Source organism: Grus americana, chromosome 2 (genome assembly GCF_028858705.1).
Source record: "Grus americana isolate bGruAme1 chromosome 2, bGruAme1.mat, whole genome shotgun sequence".
Lineage (NCBI taxonomy): Eukaryota > Metazoa > Chordata > Aves > Gruiformes > Gruidae > Grus > Grus americana.
The window spans coordinates 121,053,447-121,073,684 of NC_072853.1; the positions used below are offsets into that span (position 1 = coordinate 121,053,447).

Genomic DNA, 20,238 nt, shown 5'->3' on the forward strand with positions numbered 1-20,238 from the left:
CTGCCGGCAGTACCCTGAGCCCGGCAGGAAGGAGGAGGAGGAGGAGAAGAAGGAGGAGGAGGAGGAAGGCGGGGGTCATCCCGCTAAGCCGGGCGGGATGGATAAGTACGACGACCTGGGTCTGGAAGCCAGCAAGTTCATCGAAGATCTCAATATGTACGAGGCCTCCAAGGACGGTCTCTTTCGGGTGGACAAAGCTGCCGGTAACAACCCCGAGTTCGAGGAGACCAGGCGGGTCTTTGCCACCAAAATGGCCAAGATCCACCTCCAGCAGCAGCAGCAGCAGCAGGATGAGATGCTGATGGCTGCCCTGAACGGAGGGGCCACCTTCAACGCCCCCCGGCCCAGCCCACCGGCGGTACGGGGTGCCAAGCCGCCCCCTGCCTCTGCCGCCGAGGGGCCACGCACGAGGTCGTATGACGGAGGGGAGCGCGGCTTCGGTGACAGCGGGGTGCGTGCCGAGGCCCCGGGGAGCCAGGCTGGGCACCGGGGCTGGGAAGCAGAGCCCGACAGGATCCCCAAAGTGGGGGGCTCGCGGCTCGGCGCAGGGCGTGGGGAGCAGCACGCCGAGAGTACCAGTGACCCCCACCCTTGCCGTGGCAGGCAGGAGAATGGCAGCGAGGGCAGGCGGGGCGCCGGGGAGCAGAGGTCCTCCTCCTTCTCGCACACCTGGACCCCCCCAGCATCCTCAGTGGGGACGGAGGAGGGGGCGCCGGGAGCGCCACCGCAGCAGAGGTCTTCGTCCTTCTCAGCCCCCTCAGTGCAGCCTGCCCGAGGGTTTTCGGGCCCTGCTGACCCCTGTGGTCCCAGGGCCGGAGGGGATGGCAGCCAGCCGTGGTACCAGGGCGTCCCGCTGTCCTTCTCCCCTGGCTCTGCACCCACCACCCCGAGCGTGGACTACCAGCATGCCACTGCCTACCCTGGCCTGTCTGGCCACTTCGTGGCCCATGGTCAAAACCACCGGCCCAACGGCAGCAGCGCGAGCCCTGAGCCAGGCTCCTCGCGCCTGGCCTTGCGCGGGCCGATGGCCTCAGATGCTCCACAGTCGCCTTTCCTGGAGGGCACAAGCGGCCCACGGTCGGATGCCAGGCACCCGGAGGGCTCCAGCACAGCGAAGGTGAAGCTGCCCTGCCAGACCCTCCTTCCACAGCCGGAGCAAGGGCCGTCAGCAGCCGAGCTGAAACTGGAGGCACTGACCCAGCGCCTGGAGCAGGAGATGGATGCTCGGCCAAAGGCCGATTACTTTGGTAAGGAGGCAGTCTGCCAGTCGGTGCGAAAAGGGTTTGTTGCACAGTGTCGCTGCAGGGTTCGCACCTGCAGGGTTGTGTGTCCCCGTACGCCTGCTTGGTTATGCTTTTTCAGTTGCTCAGGGGTTTTTTTTGTTACTTAACTTTTATTTATCAGTGGACTGGAAGCTTTTCGTACTGTGATGCTTTTTTCTTTAATCCTACCTCTTAAATTTTAAAGCAGAGATAGTGTAGCAGCTTTGGGGAGGACAGTGCTGAGAAGAAGTTGGAGCAGCATCTTTTGAAGTGCCCTTCATTGCTGGCAGGGAGGCACTTAACTTTTCTTGACAGTACTCATGGTTCTCCATGTCTTAAAAGTATGTTGCCTGACCACGTGTGAGGGGGAAGGCTCCAGCCTGCGGAGGAGTCACGCCTGCATACACTGCAGGCACCGAGAAGGTCTCTGAGCTTGAGGGGGGGCCAGTGGCAGGCACCCCTTGGCAGTAACCCCCATGGAGGCAGCCACGGCCGGGTGTGCTTGCGGGATGTCTTGAAGAGTAGTTGCTTGAGGATGGGAAGGGTGGTGGTTTCCCAAACTTGCCAGGATTTCCCCCCCCTCCCCACCCTCAGGTGCTGGTCCCCATCAGCTCTGAAAGTATCAGAGCATCCTGCAGACAGCAGAAGAATGAGTGGTAGGCACAGTCCTCCCTAAATGTTGGGTCCGCAAGTAGTCCACACTGCCACCAGAGGTTATTGCTGGCACTTGGCAGTGGAAAGGGACTGCTTATATGTGAGGATCTCCCAGTGGGAATATTAAATGTCCTGCTGGATTAAACTGATTTACTGCCCCAGGATGGCAGAAGGTCAGGGGCAAATCGAGCGTTTCCTTTCCCTGCCGTGCCATTTAATAGCAGATGAGATAGTTCACCTTTTGGGAGAAGGAAACCTGGATTTGCAGGGAAGGCTGAGAACTCCACAGTTAATTTAACAAATGACCGGAGCAGGTCTAGTGTCTGGATTTTCCTCATGATTTTAGACTCATGGTCACAAAAGTAGAAGCAGGGACAGGTTAAACTCTTCAGCGTGGTGCAGAGGAAGGGTTTGTGTCTTAGGCTGCACAGGTGCCGTTGCACAGGATCCTGCCCAGCGGGGTCGGTGCGTGGCTCAGCGATGGTCTGTGCACACAGGAGCAGCCCCGGGCTTCATGCCACGCTTCGGGGATGTAGCTGGAGGGACCACCGAGTGCTCAGTTGCAAACTGCGTAATAAAATGTGTTTCCTGGCATCGGGCAGTGGTACTCACCCACATAGGGTTGTGCTGGGATTATTTATCTCGGTATCTGAGGTTGGATTCAGCCTTGTGGCAGGGCAGATGTTTTTACTCTGTCGCGGACAAGTGATGTGTCGAGTTGCTGCGCTTGGAGTATTTTGGCCTGTAAACGTGTTTGGGCACTTTCTGTCCCGTGCAGGCAGCACGCGGTTTGAAGAAGCTCAGGGAGCCTGGTCTGAGTAGGGCCAAACCCTGTGACGAGGAGCTGATAATGAAGATGGGGTTGGAACAGCAGTCTCGTGGGAGGCGGTGCTCAAAAATGGGAATATTTTGCTGGAGGCAACGTTTAGCTCCACCGGAGAGGTGTCGGGGGTCTCTCCAGCAGAGCCTGCTGCACGCGTCTTCTCCGGTGCAAGTAAACCAGCTGGATCATACCTCGTCCAAAATGTGCATGGGGATGGGATGAGAAAGCAGAGAGACATAGTTGGTGGTTAGATTATTTTTACACAAAATAGGTGGTAGCACCAGGGGAGGCTTTCATCCCGCGGGAAATCTGTAGTGGCAGGAGTAATTCTGGCAGCCCGGAGAGTCCCGCTGGTCAGGCGGCCGAGTTACGGGGGAGCCCTGGGGAGGGAGGAGAGATGGAGGCTGCCTGGTTCCCAGTGAGGTCTTCTGACATCCTCCTGGCAGGAGGTTTTATACCAGGGTGTGTAGTGTCTGAGAAATTTGGGAAGGAGGAGAGGGAAAAACGAAATGCTGCAGTCATGGCAGAGGAAGAAGTAATGTTTTGTGGAGCCTCAGCTCTGTGTGGGAGGCTCCACGTATCTGTCCTGTGGAGGACCAGGGAGCAGGAAGGGGCAAAGACCCGAGGTATTTTAGTTCTCACCTCCTCCCCCTTTCTCACTTCTGTTTTCATTTTTTCACAGTTATCTTACTTCCTTTGAAGGAGTAAAGAACCTAGCTGGTCTTCTGAATCTGTCTTTGCTATGCCATACCCTCAAGCTAGCAAACTTTAGGATGGAAAATATGTGCTTTTATGCAACAGTGATAAAAAGGATCAACAGTTTGTTTTGTTACAGGCTTTGCCCCAGTGAAGGGAAGTTTAATGCAGCAGCTTTACAGTACATGGGAGCCAGGAAATGAAACCAGGACTGAAGTGCAAATGACCAAAGTTTTTTATCTAAAATGCTCTCAGCTCTCCTAATTTTGGGTGCTGCTTTTGTAACAAGGGGATTTTTTTTAAGATGGAGCTGTCTGTCTTGGTAACGTACAGTCCTTCAGTCTGTCTCAGTCTGGACCAGATATTTATCATGAACAATTAATTAATTCTGATCACAGTAAAGGAGCTGCTTTTTCCTTTATTACGTGAAAATGAGTGTTTGTAAATCAAAGCCTAGAAAAGGGTAAGCTAGGGAGTAGGCATAATGTAGGTAGGATGCTCTGCTGAGGAGTAACAGATAGTCTGTTTATCTGTCAGCACCAGCTTGCTGTACAAAATCCGTTTGTCTGCTCAGAGTATGTGCAACAAGTGAAAGAAGCAAAGCCAAGAATTTTCTTTTTTTAAATAGTGGCATATGTGTGAGCAGCACGGGCTGCACATGTCTCTGGAGGAATTTGGATTCTCCAAGAGTGCTTTTGAAGCGCTGACTTGATTTATGTGGGCTGTCGAGGAGGACATGGGGAGTCTCAGGTATCACCCAGGTCTTACGCTTGAGGAGGGAAATCCTGAAATTGCTCCCTGGAGAGGCTCGTTCCACTGCAGCAGAGAAGGGGCCCCAGGTCCCAGGAGATGCCACTGGAAACCACCTCAGGTTGCTTTCAGGTTTTTGGTGTACTGTTTCCAGGCAATGTCCAGGAACAAGGTACCTGAATCCCACTGAATTTCCGGGACTGCCTGAACTCATGGTGTTCCTTTGAATGCACCAGCTTTCATCTCCACTTGGCAAATGGGAAGATTAATTAAATAGGAGTGACTGAGGGAGTTGCGACTCCTCTCCTAGCACCACCCAGTGCAATGCAGATGTTTCGGGTTAGGTGAGGCTGCACCATCCCGAGGACTGGTGCCGGATGAGTTTTCAGGTGAGAGCTGGGCAGGCACACAACCAAACTGAGCATCTCCCTGCACTGCCTGGAAGTGACTGGGCAGGGCAGAGGCCAGGCTGAGAGCCATTGGGGTTGGCAGGGAGGTTTTGCCATTCATTTTAGCAGAACCTGTGGTACCATGCACTTCCTTGGTCTGCAGGCACAGGATGGGCACTTTTAGAGGTGTAACGTGTAGCATCACATTTTTACCAATGCTTATTTCACATAGCTAGATGGAAATCTCCATCTGATGAAGGCTATCTTCACCCTTACCAAGAGCTTTTTTAAAAACAAATTTTATAAATGGTTTTTCTTCTCATAAATATTTGTTAGGTGTTGAGTTCTGGCTTCCTCCCTTATTATTTAGAGCAGAGCTGATAAGCCGCAGGTATTTTAGGAGAGCCCCAGACACCTTGTTTTGCAGCGGTATGCTGGGATGCTTTCCAGCAGTCGGGCAGAGAAGATCTCATAGCGAAGCCTGCAGGTTTCTTTGCCCCTTGGCAGAAGCAGAGCGGTAGCTGAGTCACTGAAACCCCATGGAGACCTAGAACCCCAGCACCTTTGAATGGGTATAATCAGCTCGAAGGCCAGTGGAGCACTTTTGAAATCGTGTGCATAGTGAAGTTAGCATTTTACTACTGCCAAAACCACAATTGGTTTAACTTGAAGGCTGCGCATACCTGCGGACTTTACCAAACCCTGATGATGATGGTGCACCAGGCTGATTTGGTGGCAACGAGGGTAATTCAGGCTGCCGAGCGGAGAATTTCTGCTTAGTAGTTCTTCTGAGGTTTGTTTTGTACATGGATGATGCTAATGGCGTTGTTTCCACTGGGAATGAGCAGAGGCATCCCTCGCTGCCTGCTCCTGGGAGAACGCTGCAGCGGGAAGGAGCCGCTGGCCTGCAGCGGAGAGGAGGGGGAGGCAGGACGAGGTGGGTCCTGGTGGAACAAGGAAGGCTGGAAGGATGACAGCACGTGAAGTAGTGGGTGTGTGCAGATTGCAAAGCTTATCTCACTGCAAGGAACCGAGCAAATAAATATTTGCCTGGGATACGGCTCTTCAAGATTACAGCAGTATGCGCTTCTCCTCCTTTCCTCATGGGAGCTAAGCTGGGTTTGCAAGCTAAGGAAAAATCTACCAAAAGGAAAGAAAAAGGAGGGAGTTGAGGCAGAGGAGCAATTGGTCTTTCAGCCAAGATACTGTGGCAGTGGAGACTGAAACGAATAAGGAGCCTCATTCATTTGGCACTGGCGTTACCGTAATCTCTGACATCGCTATAAGGTATTTAAAATGTCACTGATGTGAGTTTGATGCCATTTTTGTACATCGCTGGCAGCGTGTACACGACTGTCTACAGCAAAGTTGGGGGTCAAGAACATGGCATGCAAAAATGGTAAAGAAAAACTGCATTTACCAACTCCGTGGTTCTTTGGGCAGAGAGTACCTGTACATCTTTGCTACCACTGAGTGACAACCCAGTCACCCAGTGGTGAATGGGACCAAACTGCCAGGTTTTCCAGGCACTCGATCTCACGTGGGCCTCCAGATCTCCTTGAAATCAACTCTCCAGCAAGAGCGATTGCACAGCAGGGGATAACAGCATAGCGAGGCACGCAATGTGTCTGATTTAGAGTTTGATGTAGAAATGACGTGGTTAAGGTGAGCCACGGGGAGGTGGCATCAGGTTCTGGAGAAGGTCTGAAGTAAAACCTGAAGAACTGAGTATCACATTGGGTATGACAGGTGAAGTCTTTTTTTTTTTTCAGAGTATGGTGTTTGAAAAAAATGTGAGTGTAAGTGGAGGACTTGGTTTTCCTGGAATTAACAGATGGGTCGGGCTGATGGGAAAGATGATCCCAGAGGTATTTATCTGTAAAGGTTCTGGGGTTTTCTTCCAAATGCAACTTGGGGGGGGCAGTTCTTTAGCATAAATCCAGCCTCCTGTAAGGAGGGGGCAAAACCCAGTTACGTGTGGTGGAGAAGAGTCAAGGTGATCGTGGATACGTGGCTTGCATGGAGTAAGTGGAAGGGGCAGGATAGCCTTATTCTTCCGAGCGCTGTTTTGGGATTAGCTACGTATGCAGACCCACACCACCAAACTCTTCCCTCATCTTGCCGCTGCATTCCTCTTATCCAGGACCAGATTGATGTGGCAAGGAAATCTCACCATGGAAGCAGGACAGCAACACATTTGGCCCTCTAAAATTAAGCGACAGTCTTAGCAAACCCAGCCTGGAGCACATGTAGGAAAGCTCGGCTGTCCTGGATGCTGCTGAGGACAGAGATGCTGCTGAAAAGAAGGGGGCTGCTGCTGGAAAAAAAGCACAAGTATGTTCTTGGTTCGTAGATGGATGATGTCTGGCATGTGGAAATACATCTACAGTCCCAGAAAACGCTGCTGTTCAGTGTGGCTTGCACTGAATTTTTAGCGAGTGGGATATAGTAAGTAACAGCTCCTTCTGGTGAGCGTGCAATAGCAACATGTAGAGGAAAAAACATCTCTAAAGGCTTTGAGTCTGGCGGTAAATGGAAATGAACTTGTTGAACTGAGGGTGGGACTGACATTTCAGACTTCGTGCCGGGTTCACTTTCATTTCTGACAGCCCTTGAGGTTTGCATTGGACCCGTTTGATCTTGTAAGCTGAGGCTGTTCTCAGTGGTTGCCCTCCTTCTGGTTTGCAGCACCGAGATGGAGTACGGTGAGCGCTGAGACATGGCTTACAGGGCATGTTTTCGGTCCCAGCTCTGCCCCAAAAGTCCCTTTGTTCAGGCGCTCAGCTGCAGCGCGGGCGGTTGCTTTCCACATGATGCGAAAGGGAACAGAGATTTCTTTGTTGTCCGGGGCCAGGCTGCCCTGCCGGCAGAAATTGAGCCGAAATCAGCAATTTCCATCCCTTTCCCTTTCCAAATCTGGCTACCATTCTGCTGGCGCACTCGAGCGTGAATTTACCGGCGCCGTGCATTTGTGGTGCTTTGGGTTTGTCATCCTGGTGGCAAAAGAGAAACCTTTCATTTCTCCTTAATAACATTGTCTGAGGTTAAAAGCCGTAATTTCGGAGGGGATATCCGCTCAGATGGGCGCTCGCATAAATGCTCGTTAGGCGCAGCAAAATGAGTGCAGGAATCGAGCATCTTGCTGAGCCGTGGCTACTCGGGATCTCCCCCTTGCTTCGAGCTGAGGAGAGAAGTTTTTGCTAAAAGCTGCTCTATGCCAAGAAAATTACCCAGAGCTTCTGACTAGTGCCAGTGGCGTGTGGGACTGCACTGATGCTGCTGACATTTTAACTTTACGCCCTGGCTAGCAGAAAGCACGCTCAGCACTGTTTCGGGAAGTAGTCGTCGGAGCTGGCGTGGAGCAGGGCGCACAGCCCGTTTTGTGGCAGGATGGGGTTGGATGTCGCCTGCGCTGCGCTGCCTTCCATCAGCCTGGCTTCACACACGTGTTGCCGGGCTCAGCGACTGGCCACCGTCAGCAACAGGTATTGCTTTTTCCTTGCGTAGCCTAAGCCGAAAGAACAGGATTATCGTGGCGGCAGGAAGTGAGCAGAAAGCAGAAATCAATAAAAAAAAAAATCACCTTTTTATCCCCTTTCAGACCAGTTGGGCTAAGAGTCAGAGATGAAGGCTCAAGTATGTGGCTTAAAATACTTCAGAATGTTATATTTGGGAAAAGTAAAGACTGATTTCTAAAATAATTGCAGTTGCCACCGAGATTTAATTGGCTTTCAAGTAAGATTTAGCAGATACAAGTAGAAGCATAAACTATACACAGATTTGCCATCATGCCATTTCTCAGTTGTCAACCTTGCCACAGGACATCTATAAATATTTATAGCATGGTTGGTTATTACGTAGTTGGGTAATTTAGCGCATTATAGTTTTTACAGACAACATTGTCAATTTATTTTAAAAGCCCTTTCATTCTATGACTTCATTTTCCATGTTTTAAGGGCCTAAATATTTAAAGAAGCTGATAAAAGGGTCAAGCAGGGGATGTGGGGGAACGTGTACTTAGAGATGAGGCAAGGGGGAAGGATGGTGGGGGCAGTCAAGGGGCAGGAGGTGGAGAAAGGTTTGGGGAAGGATACGGGAGCCTGGGAAGCTCCTGCAGGCTCCAGCCGGACTATCTGTCCCGTTGGGGAAAATACGGGCTCTGAAACTTAAATGGGATGGACAGGAGACAGCACAGGCAATTTCTGCCCTCTGTGGGATTTGTGTTAGGGTATTTTATAGCGGCTTTAGATGCCTGCCAGCATCTTTACCGTGCACTGTGCCTGCGGGCAGCTGCTGTGCCTTCTGCCTCCTGCTTGCTCTTCTTGCTCATCCATATTCATTGTCGCCCGGCTGCTTTCTGGAAAGGAGGAAATCGGAGCACACTGGTGATTTTTTTTTTCTGGAGCAGCCGCTCATTGGCACGGAGAAGGGAAAAATGCAGCACTTGGAGTGCAATGAATACATTGGTTCTGTGGAGAGCCTGGTGAATGTCATGGAAAGGCTTTGAACAGCAAAATCAGCAGGTTTTCTGCTCGCTCCCTTTCTACGACTCGGCATTGCTGTAGTCGAGAGGGAATTTTGTGAGGTAGCTGTTAGCTCTTGTGTCAGATAATTGCACAGCATCTCAGGCTGCCACTGAACGTACGCGTTCCTGGGAGAAAACATCCATTTGAAAGGCCAATTTTTCTTATCTTTGGCTTGTCTTTTTTTTTGTCTTTTTTTTTCTTCTTTTTTTTTTTTTGCAATGCCTGCATGATTTATCTTTTGCTTTCTTAAAGTGTTTCCTTCAATAAATGACTGAGATAAATCTGCTTTGTTCGAAAAGAACCAGCAAGTTTTGCTAACTTGGTGCCAGTCTGCAGGCTGAGGTGGGCCCGCGGCCAATCTAGCATTTCAGTTCAGGTTGGATTTGGACAAAACAGAGTAACTAATTATTCTCTGCAGCATTCTCTCCAGGTTTGTGTCAGTTTGGACTCTGGCTCTGAGTGCAGTGGGGCTTGCAGCAGCACTAGGACGGCTTTCAGCATGCTGGTTGAATGCACGCAGGCAGCTGCAGCACAGAGAGCCAGGTCAGCTCTGGGAAAATGAAGTATCTGCTTTTTAGCAGCCGTGCGTGCTCTACTGCAAAGGGCTCCTGGGCGTTTTTATCCCCGTAGTGTGAAAACTGATGGCCACGGGAAGAAATTGTTAATCAGCCTGGGACTGCCAGCGTGGTGCTGCCGGAGCTGGGAGTTACTTTTCAGCGCTGTCGTAAGTTCCTTGGGTTTCTTCCTAACTTTCACCAGACCTTTCCAATTACTCTGGAGCTTGCAAGGCCCCAAAAGAAGTGAAGTTTTGTTAACCACAGCATGACTAAGGAACTCCAGCAAGATGATGCTTCTTGGGCCAGTAGGAGCGAGATGTGAGCAACAGTCCCTTCTCTAGGGCGTTTAAGAGTTGGGGTGAATGGGACTGAGCAGCAGCGGAAGGAGAGACCTGGAGGTGAACTCACATCTGCAGGGTCATCATGGACCAGAGAAAGAAGCATGTCTTCTATTTGTCCTTCACACTGCCCTTTTTGAGTAGATCCGTGTTTATTTGTTCAAACACAGATTAAAGCTGCCCGTTTAGAGGTAGGTAAAAGGTGGTGCTGCTCTAAAACTGGTCTATCTCAATCACGGGGTAATGCCTGAAGTAGGTAAACTGGCTTGATGTGTCATTTTCCTCAGACAAGGACTTTCTCTCTCCAGCCACTAATAGTGGTTTTGGGCAGCCTTGCTGCTTTTCTCCCTGTTAGGTGGAGGGAGCAGGTCCTGCTAGCGGATGCCATCAAAAGCGTGAAACTCAGTTGTCACTTCTTACGCAGTCATCAAAATAGTTTCACATGGAAATGCGGTGAGATTTGAGAGGCCCTAGCTGAACACACAACACCCTTTGAGAACCTGCAGTGCTAAAGTCTTCTTGCAGTCCCTCCCCCCTACCACCACACATCTGCCCCGTTGCCGCCATTTCCCAGCCCTGATCAGACAGGTCTGTGCCTGGAGGGTCCCAGCGGCTTCCTTGTGAGGTGGAAATCGTCACCCTACGCTGTCTGCCTGGCTTGGGTTTTGGGTTGGAGCCCCACACCTGGGCAGGTGCTGGTGGAAATGTGCTTGGCTGTGCCAGCAACTGAGCTGAGCTCCAGAGCTGACCCTGGTCTTCAGGTGATGGTGGAGGCAGGAAAGCCTGGGCGTGAGGAGCAGCTTGGACTTGCGCTTGGGACAGCTTATAGCCAGAAGTTGACCATTTGTGCTGGCTGTGGTTCTCCTTCACCCCATGGGCCACCTGAGAGTCAGCCCCCCTTGGCTGGTGGTGCCGCCGCCACCAGGTATCTTCTCCTTAAAACTGACTTCTTGTCCTGCAAGAGGTGACAACAACGTCTGGGCAGGATGGTCTACATGGTCTGTAGAAAGCGCCTATGTTGGGTCTCTCTGTTCAGATGTGGGTGACAGAGGGGGGAGAGATAGGTGTCAGGTAGTCGGTTCAGCTCTGTTTTGGTGGGAAATCCTTTGGGCTTTCAGCAGATGTGAGCGGGGTCTGAAAGCAATGAAGATTTAAAGGGGCTAAGTGAAGACGTGTGTTTTCCTCACATTGGTTGCAACCAACAAGCTTATTTTATGCAATAAGTAGCAGAAACTATTGGTCTGTGAACAGCCCTGAGCACCACTTGCTGCCACTCAGGCTTTTGGGAGGGACATTAAGTGGTTTTAAATGTATATTAAGTTTGTGGGAATGAATGGGTGAAGGAAGGAGATGTTGCTGTAGACTAACAGGGCTGTTGTTGTCCAGTTTACTTTTTTGCAAAAAGCTTTTGCCATGAAGGTTTGATGACCATTGTGACCGTGGTTAACAGCACCTCTCAGCGTGGGTAACACCAGTGTCACCCACGTCTTGTGGCTACAAGGAACCATCTGTTCCTAAGCTGCCGAGCCACCGCGCTGAATCCCAGGTGCAGTCGCCCAGCCAGTGACCCCAGCCACCATGCCAGGTCCTGTTTCTGACCTCTGTCTCCCTCTCTTTCCTCCAGGCACCTGCGTGAAGTGCAGCAAGGGGGTGTATGGAGCAAACCAGGCTTGCCAGGCCATGGGCAACCTCTACCACGATGGCTGCTTCACCTGCGGAGCTTGCAGTGAGTACCCCCTGCCTGGCCTGCCACCTGGGGCAAACTATTCAGGCTTAATGTTTCTCTGGTTTAAACGAGGGGAAAAAAGGAGGTGGTTATTGGGTTATTGAATTCTCTGCTGCACCTGTATGTCTTGGTGGCGGTGGTTGCTCTTTGGTTTTGAACAGATTCTGGCAGGGCACGTAGAAAAGATACTTTGGATTGTGCTGGCCGGCTGTCTTCTGGTATGGGGGATGGTTGTTTTCATTCCTCTGCCTCTCTATTACAGCTACTTTTTTTTTTTTATTTATTTGTAAGAGTGTTTTTTCAAAGTGGCAGTGAATATGCCTTATCTTGCATTTAGGGTTTTTTTTTTATTTGTCATGTCAGACAGCCATTCTGGTCGGTCCAGTCACGGTGTTTTCACTGCGTGCGTTACCTTTACTCGCTGTAAGCGTTTTGCCATTCTGCGGGACCTCTGGTCAAAGCATCTAAGTGCATGATTGACCCAGGTTACATGTTTTGCTTGTTCTTTCTCTGGAGAAATGGAGCCATCCCCAGCGACGAGGGGCATGTCTCCGCCGGCTTGTTTTCTGGTTATTGCAGGGGGGGAGCTGGTTGTTGTGCCAGAGGTATCAGGCTGGGAGCAGCGATGGCGAGCCCTGTGAAATCTGCCCGAGAAGCAGGGTGGATAGTTCAGCTGGCCCCACCGAGCTCCTTGCCACTTGTCAGACCCACACGTGAAGCTTGCTGGAGTGTATAGCATGCACCAATGTATGGATCCTCCGGAGTGGCTTTTTGAGGAGGTCCGTGATGGAGCTGGGATGAGGAACAGGCTGCTTGATTTCAAATTGTGGCTGTGTTTGTAAGCCAGTGGTATTTCTACTTTGTTATGTTTAATTCTAGGCCTATTAGTGTATTTTTAGAAATGTAGCTGTAGATGTGGCAGCAGTAAAAATAATAATAATCCTTCTGGTGCTTTTGTATATATCAGTTTGGTTTTCCCAGATAAGCCTTAGGGTTTTTCTCCTGCATTGTATTTAGAGTTGTAAACTCATCAAGACTGCATGTGTTTTATTTGGAGCTGTAAAGTGGGAATAAATATAGAAGGATGTGTGTGCTTTTTAATAATAGCTGAACCTTGAACTCTGTTCATTTCCCAGCTGTCCAACACCAGCTGCCTTGCCTCACCTATGTTTTCAATAGAGTACTTCACTGTCGTCTGACTGAAGATGGTAAACCTGAACAGAAAAAGTGTTTGCACGTGGTGGCAGCTTCCTAAAGGCTCAAAAGTCAGCAGCTCACTCTTTTGTCCTCTCTTATAAATTTAATTCGAAATCTTCTCCTGTGGAGAGGATTCCTGGCTGCAGCTGGGGCTTTGCTTCAGGGTCCTCTTGCCCTCTGTGGCCGGGTGGCCTCCAAACTGCCCTTGTACACAAAGCTCCTGTTAAAAATAATCCAGCAGCAGCTTCGAGCTGTCTTAAATTTCTAAAATTACTACTGTGCAACTGATGCTTCCGAAAGAAACACTTTTGATCCTCCTTTTAGAATGGATTTTGCCATCTTTATTTGGAGTCCAGTGCTAGGGAGATACATGTGGTTGCAGAGGTATCAGTGGTTACTTCTGTTTCTGTTTGTGTTTGGTTAAAAAATAACTTAATCCCGTTTCTAATGATGTAGGTTGGTGAGGACTGAAAGAGTAGCTATTTGCTGCATTCTAAAAGGCAACCCTTTCCAAAGGTTTCCAATGCAAGATGAAAAGGTTTGGGTGTTAGGTGCGACTAGAAAGATGGAAAAAACCCTAAGTTTAGCAAAGTGAAGACCATTTTCTCTCTTACCCAGGATGTACGTGAGGAATCTCTCTGGAGATGTGCTGGAGCAAAGGGTTTCAAATGGAAAGAAAAAAAAATAGTAAAAATGCTAGTTAAAAAAAAAGAAGGAAAGAAGGGAGGGGAGTAATAGTAATATTTCTCTTAGTAGAAAATACTGTATTTCCATATGAGATGAAAAAAGGGGGATGGATGCCACAGGAGTATAAGAAAGAGCCTGTTTCGGCCTGTTACGTACAGAAGAGTAATTTACTCATGAAAGCTCAAGTCCTTCCCATTGGGGCAGTGGCCGTACTAAGCCACTGAGAGCTGGACGCAGCGGTGGCCGGCACGGATGGATGGATGGAGAGGAGGGCGCGTGGTGGCGTGGGGCTTCTGGTACTCGACGGAGAGCGGTGCGGGAGGAAGGCCTCTGCAGCAGTGGTGTTTCCCACACGTGCACGTACATCTACAAGTGGCGAGGCTCACAGGAAACCCTCTGGTGCAGGAGGTGGTTTTTTGTGCTGCCACTGTGGTCTCATGCAGGGGTTGTTTGCACCAGGGGCTTGGGAGGCGTGGGGAAGGCGTTTTTATTTCCCTCCCCCTCAACAGCGTGGCTTGCCACCTGACGTGTTGTGCTTGTAAAGTCGTAGCTGGGCTGACTTTCTGATTCATCAAGCCTCTTTGCATTGCAGCTACTTAACTGACGCCTGGGGTTGGTACATGCCATCCTGCCGTGCGCTCGGGGAGGAAATGTACCCAAGGGGAATCCCCATTTTTGCAGACACAGGTTATTTCCCGGTCCCCCAGACCATTGGCTGCAAGACAAAATGAAGGGCACACAGCTCTGTCGTTACCCAGAGAGACCGCGTGCCTCTCTGCAGGCTCGCTGTCATCTGTATTGCTGCAGAAAATATGAGGAGACCGTTTTATCTGCCAGAAAAATAAATATTTGTCTGGACGGTGTTGTCTGTCTAGCTGCAAAGCACATCTTGAGCAGCCTGTATGGAAACTCTGGTTTCCAGCTGGAAAGTAAGTGCTGCTTTTAAGGTCAAGTGGAGTTCATCTTGGACACTATCCAGTACAATCTTGTCTTTGAGAAGTCAAGGTTGCTCGTGATTTCAATCCTAAAATTTCTGCTCTGGTGGAACGCTGAATATCTCCGCTCCAATAAATAAAATATACAAAATTACCTATTAAGGTAAAGCATATTGTCTTCCAGATATTTATATCTGCTATCCTGCTGTTTTCATTTTAGTGAGGATTTCTAATTTTGCTCGTAGTTGGATTTGCGTCCAAATGTGCATTAGTTTCCCAGATACAGAAAACCGAGGGGGTCTAAGGAGAGGAGGGGGGTTGATACCTCATGGTGCCAAATTTCCTACACCCTCTGTTTATTGATACACTTATGTTCAGAGATAAATGATAGAGTAATTTGTTGAGCAGAGCTACACCTACGTTACAGGGTTCAGTTGTCAGGAAAAAAAAAAGTACTGTTTTATCTGAGCCACTGGCATGTAATGCAGAAAATTTGGCTTAGAGGTCAAAACAACAGATTTAGAATGATTACTTTGGCACAAATGTCTCATTTATCTTCTTGTTTGTTACAGGGCAGAGACACAAACAAGGCAGCTTTTTGCAGAGAGGGAGAGGAAAAAACTTCGGGCTCTTTCTGTGGGATTAGTAATTATATTTGCTTTACAGGAGGGCCATGAAAGTAGGTTAAAAAAAAAAAAAGGCCTCAAAACTCATACGGCTATTTCCTGCAAGCTTAAGGTGTCTGTTTCCGTCTTGGTTGGGGTTTTTTTTTTCAGTTTGTTGGACAAACGGTTGTAGTTACCAAACAGTTTGTTACACATTAACCAGTAAGTTAAATCACCTGTTTATACCTCCTCAGAACACCAGAAATGCAGGTGATTCAAGATGTTGATATTTATTATTAAGGTAGTAAGGAGACCTTATAAATGATATAGATTTAACTAGACAGTATAGCTCTAACCTGTTTTTGGTGTTTTAGTGGTTTCTCTAGGATTCAGCCAGGCTTATATCCGGCTGCTGCAGATTGCCTGGAAAACAGGCCTTTTTAGCTCTGCTTGCAGTGTAATTTAGAGCATAAGGGTCTTGTACTTGAGCCGCTTGGTCCTCAAAGGAAATCTGAAAGCTAAAAAAGTGCAAGGGAAGTGTCAGAGATGACTGTGAAGGAAATCACTAGGCAAGGAAGGAAGTCAGAAAGAAAGAACAGATTGCAAGGTGGTTCGACAGAGGGTTCGATGTTGAACTGCTGCAGAAGGTCCAAAACAAGGACCAGATTTTGACCCCTCATTACAAAGAGGTGGAAACCTTGCATGTTTGCCAGATCACAGAATTTGACCTTTGACATGTCAACATTATTACATTGCTTTCTTTTAATTCTTTTTTTTTTTTTTTTTTGTAAGCTCAGATTGATGTTGATATCTGTGTAAGGGTAACAGGCTGCTGTTCCAGTGGCAGAGTTTGAAATAACACAAGCTGGCTGTCTCTTGCCACCCTCTGGGGATATAAATGTGGGGGTTTTTTTAAATATTTCACAATGTAATTGTGTTTAGAGTTATCAAGAGTCATTTACTACGCAAGGTAGTTAAGGTATTGAAGCAGTGTATCTGTGAGCGTAGCCCTCTGCTTGGGCTAATTAATCTTGCTGCAGTGATTATAAAGCATGGCTACTTAGAGCGATTCAGCTCTTGGTGTCTTTGGGATGATTATGTTGAATAAGCATGCTTTGTATTGGTGTATAACCCCTGGAACAACAAGGCCATTGTTTTTATTGGTAATGCTAAATAACTCTACAGGTAGAAAGCTACCTTTTTCTGCGAGTGTGACTTAATCCCAGGTTACAGGACAGACACCCTCGCCAAGTGAATTTCCCCGCGGCGCATGTATGTGTATGGTTATCTTCAGATGCAGAAACTACCAGCTTTTCTAGTGGAGGCAGATTTTACTGCTTGTAAATGGATATAAAAACCACTATACTGATTGACATGTGTGAGAAGTGCACAGATCTTCAAAGGAGAGAGTGCAAAATACTGCTGGTAATCCTTCCTCAGCATCCCTTTAATAAAATTATCATGCAAGAGTCCACGTAGTAAACAATATATTGTTTTAGCAAAAGTAATTTCAGAAGAGATTCAGCCGTGCCTTGGCTTTACCAACTGTTTGGGAGACAGGGAAGGCATCAGTGTGTTTTTTCCGCTCCAGTCTAAATTGCTGCTTTGTTCTTGCTGACTTTTTGTCTTCAGTCTCTCAGCACGCTGGTGAGAAATCCCTGCTGTCTGGCACAAGAAGTGCTTGCCGTAGATGAGAAATGCCAGGGCAGCTTTCACGGTAGGATGACAGTACTTGTTCCTCTCCTGGCCAGGTTTCAGGGCAGTAGTGCTTTGGGGTCTGAGCTGAAGGGGCTTTGGCATGGTCCAGGCGTCTTTAGTAGATATCCCCGCTGGAAAGGTACAAGTAAGTGTTCAGCTCACACACAGAAGATGCAATCAGGGTTTTATCAATATGCTAGCGGTTTGAGTTGATTGCGTGTGTTTTAGTGCTGGCTGAAAGTCTGAAATCATTAGGACAATGTGAAAAAAAAGGTTGGAACCTTTAAGGGAATATATTTCCGGTCTTTCTGGTCTTTTTATTTTATAATGTCATTTTCAAAGTATTGGTTTTTGTTAAGAACAGGTATAGGATTAATTGTGCTCTAAAGATTTTAGGGCGTTTCTTATAATGTTTTAATGGATCACTATGAATAATTTTCTGGTAGTGGCTCAGTATGCATTGTGGTCTCTTCTATACCCAGAGAAATTCAAAAATTGCTCTCTTATAGTTTCAATGCAGAGTCACATTCACTGAGGACACAGAGATTGTGCCCCCCCCGCCCCTTCCTCCAGTGAGTCTCCGTGTGTTTCAATGACAGTTGATGGGTGACGGGGTGGGAGGCCAGCTCTGACAGCCGTCTGGTTTTGGTGCATTTTGGGGAACAGAGCAGCCATCACCGGAGTGATGCAGAGAGCGGCTGGGCACTGGGTTGAAAACCGGTACTTCAGCAGGGACTCCCCAAATCGTAGCGCTGCTTTGTCCCAGGGTGACTTTATCTTACTTCTGAATTTTGGAGCTTCTAGGAGTTTTCCCTAAAAAGAGAAACATTTGAATATCTTCTTGCAACAGTTTGCCATCAGCAAGGAGAGCTGTGGCACTCTAAGAAGGACTGATTTTTGTAACGACAGTGGCCCAGGGCTGTCAGCATGGGAGCAGCTGCCAGTCTGCAGTGATTCTCGCCCATGTGCTGTGCAGATACTGCAGGAAGCTCCATGGTCCTTAGATAAGTGATGAGGTCCACACTCCCTCCCCGGCAATGCGGGGTCCTGGTCATGCATCCCTATAAAGCCTTGGGATCTGGACCTGGCCCTGTACCCTTACATGCATCAAGAGCAACCTCTTGTCCTTGAACATGGGTTTGTGACCCCAGTGTCCTTTTAATAAATAATAGAAAAGCAACTTCAAAAGAGAAAGTTGAGTCCAGCTCCCCAGCAGGCAAATGATGCATCTCCCAGCATCTGCCTTGAGCTGTTGCAAGTCCCTGGTAAACCCCTCTGTATGAACTTCAAAAGGAGAGAGCTGTCATTTGAGAAAACAATGGACAAAAGCACCAGCATCCTGGGAGTGCAGCCTGGTGGTATGCCTATTATCAGAGGCTAAGCAAAACATGTTTATTTTAGCACAAAGGCACTAGTGACTAAGCTTGAAATATTCTGAAATTGATGCTGAAATGACCTTGAGGTCATCCTGAAGGTCCCACAGCTAAACAGATTAGATAGACATGTTAGGGATGAGCAGTATATAAAAGCACAAGGCTCAAACATCCTGTCAGGAAGAGAATCAAGAAATTTTATCACAACAGGTGAAGATAGTAGGGTTGAAATGCTGAAGAATTTTAACTGTCTGAATTTTTTTCAGGTGAGAGATTAGTCAAATTCAGGGTGAAGTGAAAATGAAATATGGTCAGGAGCCAGCCGCTTAAGACATGTAATACAGCAATTGATCCTGAAAGCGGCAAGCCACGCATCAGTATTCCTGGCTTTATCAAAGGATATTGTCTCTGTCGTCATCATGATGCATATTTGAAGTGATGCAAATTTAAAGTAGGCCGTGATCAATATGTGATTCCTTTTATGCCATTTGAGTTCTCAATCCTTCCTCTCAGTGAAATTACGACAGCATCTCTGTGCTCAAGCGAAACCTGTGCCAGCCTCTGCAGGCACACAGTCTGAAGTACCGCTTTTGAGAGGGACTTGCATAATTTAAGGCGCTGCCCCGTGGCAGGGAGCTCAGCGCAGGGACAGAAGCCGCTGCCGCCCTGCTCTGTGCTGTGGGGCAGTCCCGGTGCTGTTTGCTTTACTGGTGTGGCCTCAGCCAGAACGTGCATTTCCCAGCTCCACCGGGACGGTCCCCAGCGCAGCCTGGGGAAATGAGCTTTTCCTGCATCTTGCTTTCCCATGTGTACGATGAGGAGATGCTTCCTCATCTCAAAGGGGCGGTGAGAGGAGAAGTCCATCCCGATGTGGGCAGGGAGAGGCTGGGAGCAGCAGAGGAAGAAATCAGCTCTGTTTGCCTGCACCACTCCCGCCGTGGCTGCAGTGGCACCTGATTACTCGATTTTGGCAAATTTCCTTTTACGCTTCTGCCAGGGACTTACAGAGAGTTGTGGAGAGAAGCTAAAAATAGTAAAAATGACCACTTCTTCCCTAAAGAAAGTAATTATATCATCTGCCCCTTCCCTCAAAGCGCTTTAGGTATCAGCACCTCTTCTTCATGGGGCCGTGTAACGCCAACAGCCAAATTATATAGTCCTTTATAAAAGGGTTTATCCCTCTGCTGAATGAACTTGCAGCAGAAGCCCAGACGCAGCGCACTGGCTGTGTCACCTTCTCTGAAGGTCTGTTGCCATCAATCTTGACCTGCTAATGTCACAGGGTTAAAAATATATCGGGCGCAGAATGGCTGGTAAATGCTGGTTTTGTCACCGTGAAAGAATGATGCGGTGGCAGTGAGCCAAACTCATCCCCTCTGCTGTGATGGCTGCAGCTCATGCACCGGCCATCATCCAAAGAAGTGTGTCCTCATTGTATGGCTCTACACATATGTTTTTCGTCAGTGCTGCCAGCTTGTCTGTAAGAAGAGACATTACATACAAGTGGAAAGTCGCTTGGGCACCTGCCTGTTGCACTAAATTGGAGCCCATGCTACCATGTATTTTAAAATCAAAGTTAAAAGTTTTTTGTTTGTTTTTCATTTTTAGGAGTGTCAAATCCCAATGCTGTATGTAAATCAACAGGAGATTTTCGGGGGTACTTCTCGCTGCATGAGTCTTGTTGTTAACTTGCTTAGGACCACCATTGACAAGGGTGCTGCAAATCCCGGGTATCCCCCTGCCTCTCCCTGCCCTCCTCAGAAACTGGGACTCTGCGACTGCCGATGAGTGTGCCGGGCTTACCTGTGGACAGGCAGGCACACAGGAGGGGTTACTGTACAAATACGCACCCTGTGTTATGGGTGACAAAGCTAATGCATCCAAGATTAGATACTTCTTATTTTGGGCAACCTTGGCAAAGCATCAGGATGGGTGAGAGAAATCAGAGCAGGATGTTTTTGGGTTTGTCAGGTTTTCTTCTGTGTCCCATCCGATGTCCGTGTTGGTGTGAGGATGGGCTGG

General features: G+C 48.6%; 1 protein-coding gene across 3 annotated transcripts in view; it reads left to right on the forward strand.

Annotated features, from left to right (window-relative positions):
- Positions 1 to 20,238, forward strand: part of LIMD1 (LIM domain containing 1) — a 33,985-nt gene continuing 13,747 nt past the window's right edge. For 2 of the 3 annotated variants that reach the window (XR_008576121.1, XM_054818547.1), the window contains exons 1-2: positions 1 to 1,247; positions 11,620 to 11,721. Coding sequence is in view for 2 of the 3 variants with exons in the window: in XM_054818547.1 (XP_054674522.1) it covers positions 98 to 1,247; positions 11,620 to 11,721 (1,252 nt within the window). In the remaining variant the exon portion in view is untranslated. The remainder of the gene's footprint in view (positions 1,248 to 11,619; positions 11,722 to 20,238) is intronic. The other variant, XM_054818548.1, reaches the window with a different exon arrangement.